This window comes from Populus trichocarpa, chromosome 17 (assembly GCF_000002775.5).
Source record: "Populus trichocarpa isolate Nisqually-1 chromosome 17, P.trichocarpa_v4.1, whole genome shotgun sequence".
Taxonomy (NCBI): domain Eukaryota; kingdom Viridiplantae; phylum Streptophyta; class Magnoliopsida; order Malpighiales; family Salicaceae; genus Populus; species Populus trichocarpa.
In genome coordinates, this window is record NC_037301.2 from 457,193 (window position 1) to 471,486 (window position 14,294).

General features: G+C 36.8%; 1 protein-coding gene across 1 annotated transcript; it reads left to right on the top strand.

The window, feature by feature from the left end:
* The first annotated feature begins 11,458 nt into the window (after positions 1–11,458).
* On the top strand, positions 11,459–13,041 carry LOC18106746 (polygalacturonase). The gene is made up of 3 exons (XM_006372630.3): positions 11,459–11,942; positions 12,030–12,319; positions 12,463–13,041. Exons 1-3 carry the CDS (start codon positions 11,511–11,513, stop codon positions 12,914–12,916), a joined length of 1,176 nt encoding a protein of 391 aa, XP_006372692.1. The 5' UTR covers positions 11,459–11,510; the 3' UTR covers positions 12,917–13,041.
* Positions 13,042–14,294: the final 1,253 nt, after the last annotated feature.

Here is a 14,294-nt window from a genome sequence, read left to right on the forward strand (position 1 = left end):
CTAGCGAGCCTCTAAGCTCAGGCCCGCGAGCTTGGATTTATTTTTATTTTTTTTATTAATGTTTTAAAAGGGCTCCTATTTTTTTGAGAAATAAATTAAGTCGGTGACACGTCGCTCGTCAAGGTAGACAACATACCATCTAGAAGCCCAAATTATGCAACTAGTCTTTTAGTTAAAAAAAAAAAAAAAAAAAAAAACCCAATTTTCAAGCAATTTCAACCTAAAAACACCTCATCAACACCCTTAACATCCACAAACCATTCCATCAACTCCAAATACCTAAAAAAATAGTTTTTCTTGGTTCAAATATGGTTTTTCATGCAACATCGAGACTTCAGACAACCACCATAAAGCCATTATCATCTCATGGAACCCTTGGACACCAAGAAAACCCATTTTGGTGGCCGGAAACGAAGTGAATGGTGACTTCCTCTCTCATCATTAGATTCCAACAACCCCTCTCTCTCTCCTCTTTCTAAATAAAAACTGAAAAATAACACAAATGAACTTGTGTATCAAAATTTATTTTTTAAAATTTAAGAGGGCCTGAATTGTATACATAACATTATTTTTAAAGATCAATGACATAAGTGTATTTCTCATGCAATCTTTGTCACGCCACCCATGTTTGGCATATCTTTTCATTTTTGCTCTTCTTTTTTAATAATAATAATAATAATAATAATAATAATAAAGAAGGAAAACCATGTAGTAAAAAGTCTCCATGTACTGGGATCAAAATGGAGGACATGAGGCTAACCTTCAAGAACCAACAAGCAGGTGATTCTAGTAACAATAATGATAGAACAACTTTGGGTTTTATTCGGCCTAATAATTGCCTTTAATTAGTACCAGTCCTACAAGGAAACTATATCTTGTATGTAAGCGATTAGATTAGATAAGGAGTTTGTTGCTTGAGCTTATGGGTAACGAAATGGTTGACATTAGGTATAACATGAACTATATGAAGGTACTTGAGTGATCAAAAGAGGATTCATCACCCTAGGTGAATTAAAATTTTTTTTTCATTTGTTCTGAAATAGTATTAACTGAGAAATCATTAGCCAGGTGGAATGAGATTTGATAAGGAATTCAAATCTTATTCAAACGATCAATGACTATTATGTAGAGAACAAACATGTTTAACATGGCAAACATACTCCATGCTTTTATGTTAAGTTGGAACATTATTGATGAAAATATATTAATTAAATTGAGAAACTGGTTATTGAAAGGGTATTAGTTGTTGAATTGATAGTAAATTAAATTGTTTAATTTATTTATTTCTTTTTAATTGGAATTATAATTTTTATTTTGGCCAACATATTACGAACGTTTATTTCTTTTTAATTGGAATTATTGGAATGTATGTATATATATATATATATATATATATATATATATATATATATAGGAAATATTATAGGCATTATTCTAGTGTTGTAATCTCTACATTTACTATTGTATATTGCCCTACACAAATAAAAATAGAAAATGATTGACTAACTAATAAATTAAGCCTCTTACTTCTTCTCAACTTGGTATTAGAGCCTCCTGCATTCATAACTCCTCTCTTCCTCTCCCAAGTGGACTCTATTGTTGTTGTCAACTTCTCCCTCCACTAAACTAGCATTGCAACCAGGTGAGCGACCACTCACAAGCTGCTGCTGGTGGTGCCCTCCCATAGCAGCATCAACCTTCTCTACTTGCAGAACAAAACAATGACTCTTCTTCTCATATTTCTATCATTCCTCTTCACATTATGAAGATATCAACTCCAGCTATAGTTGCTTTGTTTAACACTTAGCAAGTTATTTCGTTGAAGCTTATGAACACAAATTATCTATATTGGCGAATACAGATGAAGCCATACCTTCTTAGTCATGGTGTTTTTCACTTTGTTGATGGCTCAGTGCCGTGTCATCTCACATTTCTGACAATTCTGTTGGTTTCTCTTCGACAATCAACCTCTCTTTTCTTCGATGGAAGCAACAAGATCAACTTATTTTAAGCGCGTTACTCTCCTCTCTCTCCATAGATGTGTTGCACCTTGTTGTCAATTATCATACCTCGTATTGTATTTGGCGCACCCTTGAAAAAGCTCTTGTGTCTCTATCTAATTCTCGCATTATGCAACTTCATGGGTCTTTTAAAAATCTTGGGCAAGGTGATGCTTCGGTTACTATGTATATGCAACAAGCAAAATTTTTATTTGATGAATTAGCTACTGCTGATCGGCCCATCTCTCTTAAAGACTTCAATTTCTATGTCTTTCATGGTCTTCATGGTGAGTTCAAACTTAGTAACCAACCTCATGACCAAGGCAGAACCGCTGTCATATGCCGACCTTCATAGCCATCTCCTTACCTATGAATTTCTACACAAGACCTCCCTTTTATCCATGGATACAATCTCACCTCTGCTGCCTCAACCATTGCTACTGTCAACGCCTTCTGCTCACCTTGCCACATCTCAACACAACCCAATTTCAGTTGTAACAAGGGTTGTTATCGTGGCAACTAGCGTCCCAACAGCAACCGCCATAACCACCAAAATAGGTTTGACAATCGTGGCTTCCATTCCTCCGCTCCTATGACTGGAGGCAGAGCAACTAGTAGTGGAACAGGCACCCCTCTGGGTCTGGACAGTGGTCCTGTCACCGGTTTTCTGAGTAGAATGTCAAGTGACAATTGTATTTCACTTTTGGCCACACAACTCCATATTATGCACAACTTTGGGGTAGTGGCCAACAACCCTCTGCCCACCTTTGTTGTTGGTAATGTTTTTGGCAGCACTTAGTTCCCGGACACCGGCATAAACCATCACATTACACTACTTCCTGCATTTTAAATTTGTTAGTTTCCAAAAAATAAAATAGTTCGTACTTATAGATGCTCTCTTGCTTAATATCAAGCTTGTTCGCTAGGCAAATCGTCGTGTTTGTCGTTGAGACCTATAGGTCACAAAACTACTACCCCACTTGATTTAATATTTAGTGATGTTTGGGGCCTTACTCCTATGTTTTCTTCTTTTGGTTTTCGTTACTTTGTTATCTTTATTGATGTATATACAAAACATATATGGTATTATCCTATTGTATCAAAATTAGATGTGTTTTCTATATTTCATCACTTTCAAACACTTGTTGAGCATCAGTTTTCATGTAAAATTAAATCTGTTTAAATTGATTGAGGTGGTGAATATCATAACTTAAATCGATTCTTTCATACTATTGGTATTCATCATAGGTTAATATGTCCTCATACCCATGAATAAAATGGCATAGTTGAGCATCACCATCGGTATATTGTCGAAACTAGTCTTACCCTCCTAGGACAATGTAGTGCTCCGTTAAGATTTTGAAACTATGCATTTGAATCATCATTATATCTATTAATCGCATGCCTACTCTTGTCCTCCAAAATAAATCTCCATTTGAGTGTTTGTTTTATCGTACTTCTGATTATGATTTTCTACGTACTTTTAGGTGTCTTTGTTTTCCTTTTTTCCGTCCATTTCATGCTCATAAGTTGGATTTTTATTCATCTCCATATATGTTCTTAGTATATATTTCATCTCATCTTGGTTAACACTTTCTTGATTTAACGTCTCAATGTATTTATGTCTCCCGTCATGTTTGTTTTCATGAAGATGTGTTTCATTTTACAAATTTTGAACAGATAGCATAACAACCATTCATCTCCTCCCAATAAACACACCTCCCAACCTTAGGTCCTTCCTTAAATTTTCACCATACTTCCCCACCAATTCACCAAACCAGCAGCTCTAACCGGCCACCTACCTCACCTTTTCTGATCCACCACTTGCCCACCATGTTTGCTACCATTCCATCGCCACCCAGCCCCTCTATCATCATTTGCTTGTTTTCTAATAATCATTGTGCAGGAACAAGTTCTCCTTATTTAGAGTTGCATGCTTCTAGTTCTGCTACTGCAGAGAAGCCTGGTTCTACCATAGGTTCTCCACTCTCTATTGCTGCGCAATTCGGTCCTTCGATAGGTTCTCCTGCTGATCTGCAACTCTGTGTTGATCTCTCCTCATATCCTCTTCAGCAGCTCACGGGTTCAGGTTCTTCTCCCCCTCAATCTATCGCTCGTCAGCATCCCATGGTCCTCTATCCTCGGCTGCCGAAAACCACCTTGCTCGCAGCATTTACAACTACCTCTGTTGCTCCAATCTGTCAGGTAGTGTCTCCTCCTACCTATAAACTCATTGTTTTTTCTGATGCTGACAGGTATGAGGCTTGGCATGCTGCTATGCGCGAGGAAATTCAAGCCTTGCGCTTTAACAACACCTGGTCCTTGGTTCCTTTTCATCCTTCGATGAATGTTGTTGGTGGTCGATAGGTGTACAAGATAAAGCGTCGTGTTGATGGCAACATTGAGAGGTATAAGGCACGCCTGATTGCTAGAGGTTTTACTTAGCAAAAAGGTATTGATTACTCTAAAATTTCCAGTCTTATTATCAAGTAGACAACTGTCAAATTAGTCTTCTCCATTGTGGTTTCGCGTAATTAGAAGATACATTAGCTTGATATCTATTGTCATAACCCAATTCTGGGTTATTCCCCAAAATCAATTTCTTTTTCAAAATAAAAATCAAAAAAATAAAATAAAGGCTGGCAATGTGGAGAAAGCTGATCAAGAAAGACTCCAAAAATAGGCAAAAATCAAGCTGTAACTTTTGGAGGAAATTCAAGGCCTAATTATACCCCATTATGCCCAAAAATAGAAAAAATGCAAATTCAAAGGTCAAATGAAATGATTATTGGATGAATTTGCATAAAAGTTAAGTCCGACGACATAATTAAATTTTTAATAGGCCAATTTGATCTAATCATGGGACAAATTAAATTTTAATTACGTTTAAGAATTAATTTAGGTTCAATTGAAGGATTTAATTAAGTGCAAGGACTTAATTATACTTTAAATGGGTCAAATTAATTTGGGGGCTTAATTGGTGAAAAATTAAGTTTGGGAGCCTAATTTGGACTTAATTGAAAAGATTGAAATTTTAAGAGACCAAATCTAATTTTTACCAAGTTAATTGACTGAAATTAGGGGCCAAATTTACAAAAATTGAGGGATCAATTTTGAGGCTTAAGCAACATTTTGCCTATAAATAGCAGCCTTCAAGTTAAAACAAGGAGGGGGGGATAATTTTGAAACATTAGAAAAATACAAAAAAAAACCCTAACCCTAAACCCATCTTTTTCAAGGGAGCGCCGCCCCCCTCCCTTTCCTCTGGTTTTTCGGCCAGAACCAGAGCCGCCACTTTTTGTTAGGGGAAGAAGGCTGAAACCAGGGATCCCCCCGGTGGTTTTGATTTTGTGCTCCCAGACCGCAGCCCTTCCTCTCTTTCGGCAAAAACAAGCCTGCCGCCTCTTCCCCCCCGGCTTTCATTTTTTTTTTAAGCCGTCGCTCACCATCTTCATCTTCCCCGCAAATCTTCCTCTCCCTCACTTAAAAAGCCAACACTCCCCCCACTGTCTCGGCTCTCTCTTTGGCCAAAACACAGACCTTCCCTTTCCCTCAGCCGGGTCTCTCTCAACCTCTCCCTCACAGAAACCAGCAGCCGCCCCTACCAAAACCACAGCAGCCGCACACTCTCATCTCCATCTCCCCTTCACCGAAGCCTTCCCCTCAGCGGCGTCTTCTTCTCCTTCGGTCTCTTCAACAGCAACGGCCACAGACCAGCCAAGACCGGTCATCTCTTTCAACCGGTCGGTCACAGATCCACCCGTCATCCACGACCTAGCAGCGGCCACCGAAGACCACCACTGCCAGATCGGCCATCGACAGAAGCCTAGTCGCCGGTGACCCCTTGGTCTTGCCGCCGCCTGAAATAGAGAAGGGAGAAGGCAGTGAAACTGGGTTGAGCTAAAAAAGGAAGACTGAAACAGATCTAAAAACTTAACTAAAACAGACTGCCTGTGCGTTTTCTTTTGGTTGCAGGTGACGTTGATCTTCACCGTCGGCGAGGAAAGGAAGAAGGAGAGAAGTCGAAACAGATCCACTGTCTCCTGTCTTTGCTTGCGGCAGCGCATGAAACCACGCGCCGCCAGTGGCGGGGGCGCGTGGAGCAACGCGCTGCCACTGTTCCAGCACTGTTGCTGCGGTTCTAGAAGGCTTCCCGGCACTGTTATGGATTTCTGAGGGTTTATTTTGTAATTTTCAAATTATTTAATGTAATAATTGTTTAGTTTGAGTTTTTATTTGTATTTTGTAAACGTGGGTAAAAAAAAGAAAAAAAAAGAAAAAGAAAAGGAAGAAAAGAAACGAAAAAGGAAAAAAAGCAAAAATATAGTAAAAGTGAATGTGTGTTCGTATTTGCTTTATTTTTTTATATATATTTTGTTTATGATGAGATTGTAAAGAATAAAGAAGAATTTAATATTTTGATTGGCTCACGGACTAGAATTACAAACTTGTACGGAAGTTGTATTTCTAATATCCGATGAAAAAACAAAATTTTTAAAACTTCTTTAACACATCACAGCAGCAAAGCAGCTTACCTCAGGTAGGGTGCGTTAGGGGTGCTAATACCTTCCCTAACCACAACCAGTCCCTTACCTGCGAATCTCTGACAAGACCAGTACACCCAGGTTCCCTAGTAACCCTCAATTAAATACTAGGTGGCGACTCCCAACGAATCCAACAAGATCAAATCTAACATAACAGAGAAAAATCGCCAGGCCGACGCCGTGCGGATTTTGACGTGCGACATCTATAATGCCTTCCTCCATGGCTTTCTTGACGAAGAGGTCTACATGAAATAACCCCCAGGTTTTATTGACTCTGCCTTTCCTTCTCATGTGTGTAGATTGCATAAGTCGCTATATGGTTTAAAACAGGCTCTGCGGGCTTGGTATACCTGTCTAAATGATTTTCTTCTCTTTATTGGCTTCCACGCCTCCAAGGTTGACACCTCATTATTTATCTTATTTTTTGGTGTTGATATCATCTTTTGGTTTATGTTGATGATATTCTGATTACGGGTAGCAACTCTACTATACTTCACCTCCTAATACAGTTGTTGAGCTCAGAGTTCAAGCTTCGTGACTTAGGCGTCGTTCATTATTTTTTGGATATTGAGGTTCAGTCCACCAGTATGAGTTTGATGTTAATTATGATAGCATAAGTATATTCTTGACATCCTCACTCGGGCCGGTATGACTTCTTGCAAACTTGTTAATACTCTTATCTCTACCTCCAAAGTTACCATATTGCCATATCCCTTGTTTTGTGATCCTACACGGTTTCGTCATATCATGGGTGCTCTTTAATATCTCACCTTTACGAGACTAGATATTTGTTTTGCTGTTAATATAGTCTATTAGTTGATGCATACTCCTACAGATTCTCATTGGGTTGCCATTAAACGTATTTTATGTTATATCAGGGTACAATAACTTATGGCTTACATATCACTCGCAGTTCATCTTTTGCATTACATGGCTGTACGGATGCAGATTGGACAGGTAGTATTGATGATCGTAAATCTGCGGAAGGTTACCTTGTTTTCTTTGGTCAGACGCCAATTTTATAGAAATCAGGTAAGCAACGTACAGTTGTTCGCTCCTTTACTGAAGCTGAGTATAAAGCCTTAGTAGACAAAAATGTTGAGGTTATCCGGTGTCAGTATTTATTGACAGATCTACATATCCCTTTTGTTTCTGCTCCTACCATTTTGTTTGATAATCTAGGTGCTACTTATTTATCTATAAATCCTATCTTTCATGCCTATACAAAATATGTTGAGGTTGATTATCATTTTGTACGAGATATGGTTGCGAAGAACAAGATTTAGATTCGTTTTATCTCCTCTCAGGATTAACTTGCAGATGTCTTTACTAGGTCACTTTTTACTGCTTCTTTTACTGTTTTTCACTTCAAGCTTCAGGTTGATCCTCCACTCTTAGCTTTAGAGGGCATATTATAGAATGTATAGATATAGAAAATATTATAGGCACTATTCTAGTGTTGTAATCTCTACCTTTACTATTATATATTGCCCTACATATAAATAGAAAAGGATTTGCTAACTAATTGGTCAAGCCTCTTACTTCTTCTCAACTCACATTAAGAACCATTAATCAAAAATTGAACTGAGATAATTAATCAAGTGTAACTTGATTGAAAATAATTTTAGAAGTTAAGCACTAAAATATATTTAATTCAAAGATTATAATTCTAGTATTAGAATATTCAAGTAATGACTTTATTAGTTAAATTTCTAAAATGATCCTTAAATAATATAATGTATAGATATTATTTAAGGGCAAAATGATATTTTACTATTTTATAGGGTTTTTAGATTTTTATATAAATAGTAAGTTACGCTTTTTTTTAAAGAGTTATTGTCTATTAGATAGAAAAACTAAAAAAACACAAAATTAGAGTTAGCACTCTAGACATAACAGTTCATCTTTCCTAAATACGGATTTAGGAGATTCTTATTGGTGGTTCATGTGGATTACCGTTGGAGGCCAGACAATTGGATGGCTTGTGATATGCGACAACCCAACTTTTAAAAAAATATTCAAAGCCTAAGAAGAACGGATCTTCAGGTAATAAATCCCTATACAACTCTAAATCTGTCTAACAGGATCTTAAGGACTTCCGAATAATTTTATTTTATTATTTTCACTATGATTGAACATATAGAATATGCATTCAAAAGCTCCTTGATTACATAGAAACTTCCTTGATTCGATCCACGGCAGTACTCCCATAGGTCTGGGAATAATAATACTCCACCAATTTCATCTTGAATCGAGGATCTAAGATGGCTGCTACTGCCAAACCCAAACTGCACTTGCTTCAATATCTATCAACTTGGCTTTCATGTTCGATGCCATGGAACTAAGAAATGTTGAAAACACTATACACTCAAGTATTTAACTGCTCAAGCTCTTATTCATTTACATTCTAACACACAGCAACACGCACAATTCTGAATACATGGCAATTGTATTTATAGAGAGATTATAAGCGCAATACTTCAGCAACAGACACCCTTTTTCATTCATAATTCGTCTTTTATTCTTGTTATGAATGGATTAATTGAGTATTACTGTTACAGAATTCTCTTGTGCGACGGAGTTTGTAGAAGACAGCAGTTTACGAAGGTGAAGAATTGCACGAGCTTCTACAATGAAAGCATGGTTTTCTCTTCCTACTTTTGCTAACAAACGTATCCCACGAGCAGCTACTCTTGCTGGCTGACGAATGAGAAGTGTTGTTGTTTCTCAGCTGGCTTCAACTGCAGCTTTGGAAGGCATTGCTGCTGCAAAAACCTCCATAGATGAATCTGTATTCTCTCTCCGAACTTTTTCATTCACTGGAACAGGAACCTCACCATTGACTTCAACCTTTTCAGGTCCTGCGCGCTGCCTCTGCAACTGCTTCAGCAGGTTCCTCGGGCTCAGTAGCTGGTCTAGATGCTACAGCCTTCTTCTTTAATTTCTTAATTAACTATGATTTGTTTTTTTATTTCAATATAAAAAAGAAATTAATCGGACTTAATTTCGTTGTGTATTTTATAGTCATTTGGATTTACCAAATCAAAAAGTATGGTGATCATGGGATTAAGATATTTCATATAGTCATCAATGGCTGCCAAAATATAAATATGCAAGGAGTGACGCTCTCAGCTTCCCGTAAAAGCCCAGATACAGATGGTATTCACGTGCAATTATCTACTGGTGTCACTATACTAAACACAAAAAATAAAAACACGAGAAAATTTTTATCAATTGGTGTCGACACCACTAATTTATCTATCGAAAATGTTGCATGTGGTCCTGTCATGAACAAGGTAATAAAAACAATTTTATATACATTTCTTATTTGTTTTCTATGGATTACAAAGGAGAGAATCGAAGCTGATATCTGTAAGGGAGAGGAGGGGCATGGTTGATAGCTAGACTACAAACTCATAATTAACTCATAAACATTTCTTTGAAAATTACTGTGGTAACTATAGTAAGATTTTTTGTCATTAAATGGAGCAATGGGAGTCTAGGCAAGGATCTTGAAGAGTCTGGTGTGCAAAATGAGATGGTTAAAAAGGTTACACTCGCAGGTAGCCAAAATGGTTTAAGAATAAAGTCTTGGGGGAGACCTAGTAATGGTTTTGCCAAAGACATTCTTTCCCAACATATTGCTATGAACAATGTCCAAAATCCAATTGTCATTTATCAAAATTACTGCCATGAAAATAAAGATTGTCCTGGTCAGGTAACATCAGTTCTTAATGATCTGAGAATAACAGTGATTCCATTGGAAGATGTAAAACTCACTTACAGAAATGGACCAGCTGATGACATTGTAATACATTTTACTGGATGTCTCCCTTCATTATAAACTAGTAAAATTTGGCTGCGTTTGGTTAATATCTCATGATAAAAAGGATAAATACAAAGTAATTGAAACGTGTTTAATTAAAAAGATAAAAATAAAGATATAAAAATAAATTTATTTACGAGATAATTTTAAATAAATTTTCATTATTAATTTTAAAAAATAAAGGATGTGGGATATGTCATTTTTGTGCCAACTATTTTTTTCAGCTTGTCATTGTGCAAGAAAGAATGAAGATGATAATGACTAGCATGTATGCCTGCTGTAGTTTCAGGTTGAATCTATTTTGCTTGCAGTTCTCGCCTAGGTTACCTTTTGTGGTGCTGCTTCTTAATCCATGATACTGTAATTCTTTTGTTTTCCTCTTCTCTATCTTATTGTCTTTTAGCTCTTCCTTCCATGGCTGACTAGCTATATTGCACCAAATTAATTACTTAAGTGAAATTCTTAAAATTTAATGTGCTCTTGATTTCTAAGATTAGCTCCATAGTACGGCAATTTTGAGCAATTATATCTTATAACCCAAAACATTATCCAATTTCCGACATAATTAATTCTTCTCCACTATTCCTACACGTACGTCTCACATGGCTGAATTAACATGTACGAGTGCTCCATACTCAAGAAGAACATGCATGCTTTTTTTGTAAGCCACCCAAGCAAATTAAACACCTGGCCAATCAACCAGAAACTCCAATTACAAAGCAAATTACCCATGTTCTTATATAGTTTATACATGCAAGAAAATGAAAAACTAGACGGTATGATCATATTTTAATGCATATCAAAACATGGGCATAAGTTATTCTACTCAATCATCTAGTTAATATACGACATACCAGAGGCCTAATCGCATTGAATTAATTCTTAAGCATTTACAGATATTAGCTTAAGAAATTATACAAACAACTCATTGACACCGTACATAACACAAATTACGTTAAGAACATGACAACATGAGTGGAACATGCAATTTCACTTGTTTTGTACGACAACAATATTTAATTCGTATGCTAGCTAGCTAGTCTGAAACCATATATATATATATGGCTTTAAATATAGATATTGTGTTCATCCAATTCCAATATCTCCTTTTCATCATTTCTTGAAATTGAAACCGTAAGGATGGTGAAGATAATACTAGTATATTGTGTTCTTTTCCTCTTATTTGCAGCCTCCTACCAAGCATCAAATGTGGTCTACAATGTCGTCAAACTTGGAGCGAAGCCAGACGGCAAGATCGATTCTACCGAAGCATTTAAGAAGGCATGGACGTTAGCATGCAGCTCAACATGGCCAGCCATGGTATATGTTCCTAAGGGGAGTTTCTTGATCAAACCTGTAGTGTTTGGTGGTCCATGCAAGAATAAAATATTGTTCTCCATTGATGGAACAATTGTGGCACCATCAAATTACTGGGTTTTCGGCAATTCTGGATTTTGGATTTTGTTCTACAAGGTCACTGGGGTTACTGTTTATGGTGGCACTATTGATGCAAAAGGAGGTAGCTTTTGGGCTTGCCGGAATGCTGGAAAAAATTGTCCACCAGGAGCTAGGGTATGCTACTTATTAGTATTTTAATTGCATATCATTGAGGTATGGATAACAAAAGGTCTTTAATTTCTTGATTAATCAATGATGCAGTCCATGTCATTTGTGGCATCTAGCAACATCATGGTTAGCAGATTAACATCAATCAACAGTCAAATGTTTCACATTTCTATAGACCAGTGCCATAACATTACACTTGAAAACATGAAGATTAGTGCCCCCAGTTGGAGTCCCAACACCGATGGCATACACATGCAATCTTCAACTGGAATTTCCATCACCAACAGTATGATAAAGACAGGAGATGATTGCATATCCATAGGTCCAGGCTCCAAGAATTTGAGGATCCATCGCATTGTTTGTGGTCCTGGACATGGAATAAGGTCTATTTATTTTCACTTCAATTTTTTTTCTATTTTTCTGATCCTAATCCCGATTGATTAATTCATAATGAGACAGCTTCTTCCAAAAGAAAAAACAATTTTCCTTCTAACGTTGTTATAAAACATTCTTCATGCTCTTGCAGCATTGGTAGTCTAGCCCTGCATCAAAATGAAGATGGTGTGGAGAATGTGAAGGTAACGAGTGTTGTTTTCATGGGTACTCAAAACGGAGTTAGGATAAAATCATGGGGAAGACCAAGCACAGGGTATGCTCGAAACATTGTTTTTGAAAACATTATCATGAAATATGTCTATAATCCAATCATCATTGATCAAAACTACTGCCCTAGCGCCAAAGGTTGTCCTAAGCATAGCTCTGGAGTGAAGATTAGTGGAGTGACATATAAGAACATAAAGGGAACATCAGCCACACAATTGGCAATGAATTTTGTTTGCAGCTCAAGTAATCCATGTAAAGGACTCATATTGGAAGACATAAACCTAACATATTACAAAAAATCAGGTGCTGCCACATCGTTTTGTAAGAATGCAAATGGGAGCAAAAAGGGAGTAGTGATTCCCCCGAGTTGTTTGTGAAGACAGAAGTAAATTATTTTCTTCATATTCAAATTCATTTATATTCATTAATAAACTCAAAGAATGTGACTGGATATAATATATGTGTTATGTATAAAGGGCAAGAAGAATAATATTTCTATCAATTATTGACTTTTTTTCTTTTTCTTTTCCTTTTATTTTCTTTCCAATTCCTTTGTTTTTACAAGTCTATAAATAAGGTTGCAATTAGTTAATATACTAGGAAAAAGGTGTTGGGAATTTTGTTTTAAAAATGATTAATAAACACATTTGAGATCAAATTAAAGTAGAGTTCACTTTTGAGGTAAAACTTTGTTGGAATTTATTCTCTAACATAAACATTAATATTATTATGGAATGTATATATATATATGAAATATTATAGAACTACTCTAGTGTTGTAATCTCCACCTTTACTATTGTACATTGCCCTACACATATAAATAGAAAAGATTGACTAACTAATAAATTAAGCCTCATAATTCTTCTCAACTTGGTATCAGAGTCATAACACATTAAAACTCCTCTCTCTCTAATGGACTCTGCTGCTGCTGCTTCTGACTTCTCCCTTCACCAAACTGGCACTGCAGCACAGCCAGTCGGCCCCTTCCCATAACAACAAACTTCCTCTCTTGCAGAGCAAAACAATGGTTTCTATTCTCATTTTTCTGTCGTTCCTCTTTATATTATGGGGACCTCAACTCCAGCCATAGTTGTTTTGTCCAACACTCAACAAGTTATTTCGTTGAAGCTTATGAACAACAATTATCTCTATTAGTGAATGCAGATGAAGTCATATCTTCTGGGTCAAGGTATCTTCCACTTTGTTGATGGCTTGATGTCGTGTCCTCCTTCTCATGTTTCTGACAATTCTGTTGGTTCTTCTTCGGCCATCAACCCTTCTTTTCTTCGTTGGAAGCAACAAGATCAACTTATTTTGAGCATGTTGCTCTCCTCTCTTTCAATGGATGTACTACATCTTGTGGTAGATTGTCAGACCTCTCATTGTGTTTGGCATACTCTTGAGCAAGCTCTTACATCTCCGTCTAAATATTCTCGTATTATGCAACTCCATGGGTCTTTTCAAGATCTTCAGCAAGGTGATGCTTCGGTTGCTATGTATATGCAAGAAGCAAAATCCTTATTTGATGAATTGGTTGTTTCTTCCGACCAATCTCTCTTGAAGATTTGAACCTCTATGTGTTTCGTGGCCTTCATTATGAGTTCATTTGAACCTCATGACCAAGATACAACCTCTGTCGTATGCATATCTTCATAGTCATCTCCTTACCCATGAGTTTCTACACAAGACCTCCCTTCAATCCATGGCTATTAACCCAAGTCTGCTACCCACGTCGTCTTTGTTGCCTTTAGCCAA

Excerpts from the sequence above, each read along its gene's own strand:
- LOC18106746 (XM_006372630.3), top strand. The coding sequence starts at position 11,511 with ATGGTGAAGATAATACTAGTATATTGTGTTCTTTTCCTCTTATTTGCA. Across the intron at positions 11,943-12,029 it reads ATTGTCCACCAGGAGCTAGG|TCCATGTCATTTGTGGCATC; the intron begins GTATGCTACTTA and ends TCAATGATGCAG. Across the intron at positions 12,320-12,462 it reads GGTCCTGGACATGGAATAAG|CATTGGTAGTCTAGCCCTGC; the intron begins GTCTATTTATTT and ends ATGCTCTTGCAG.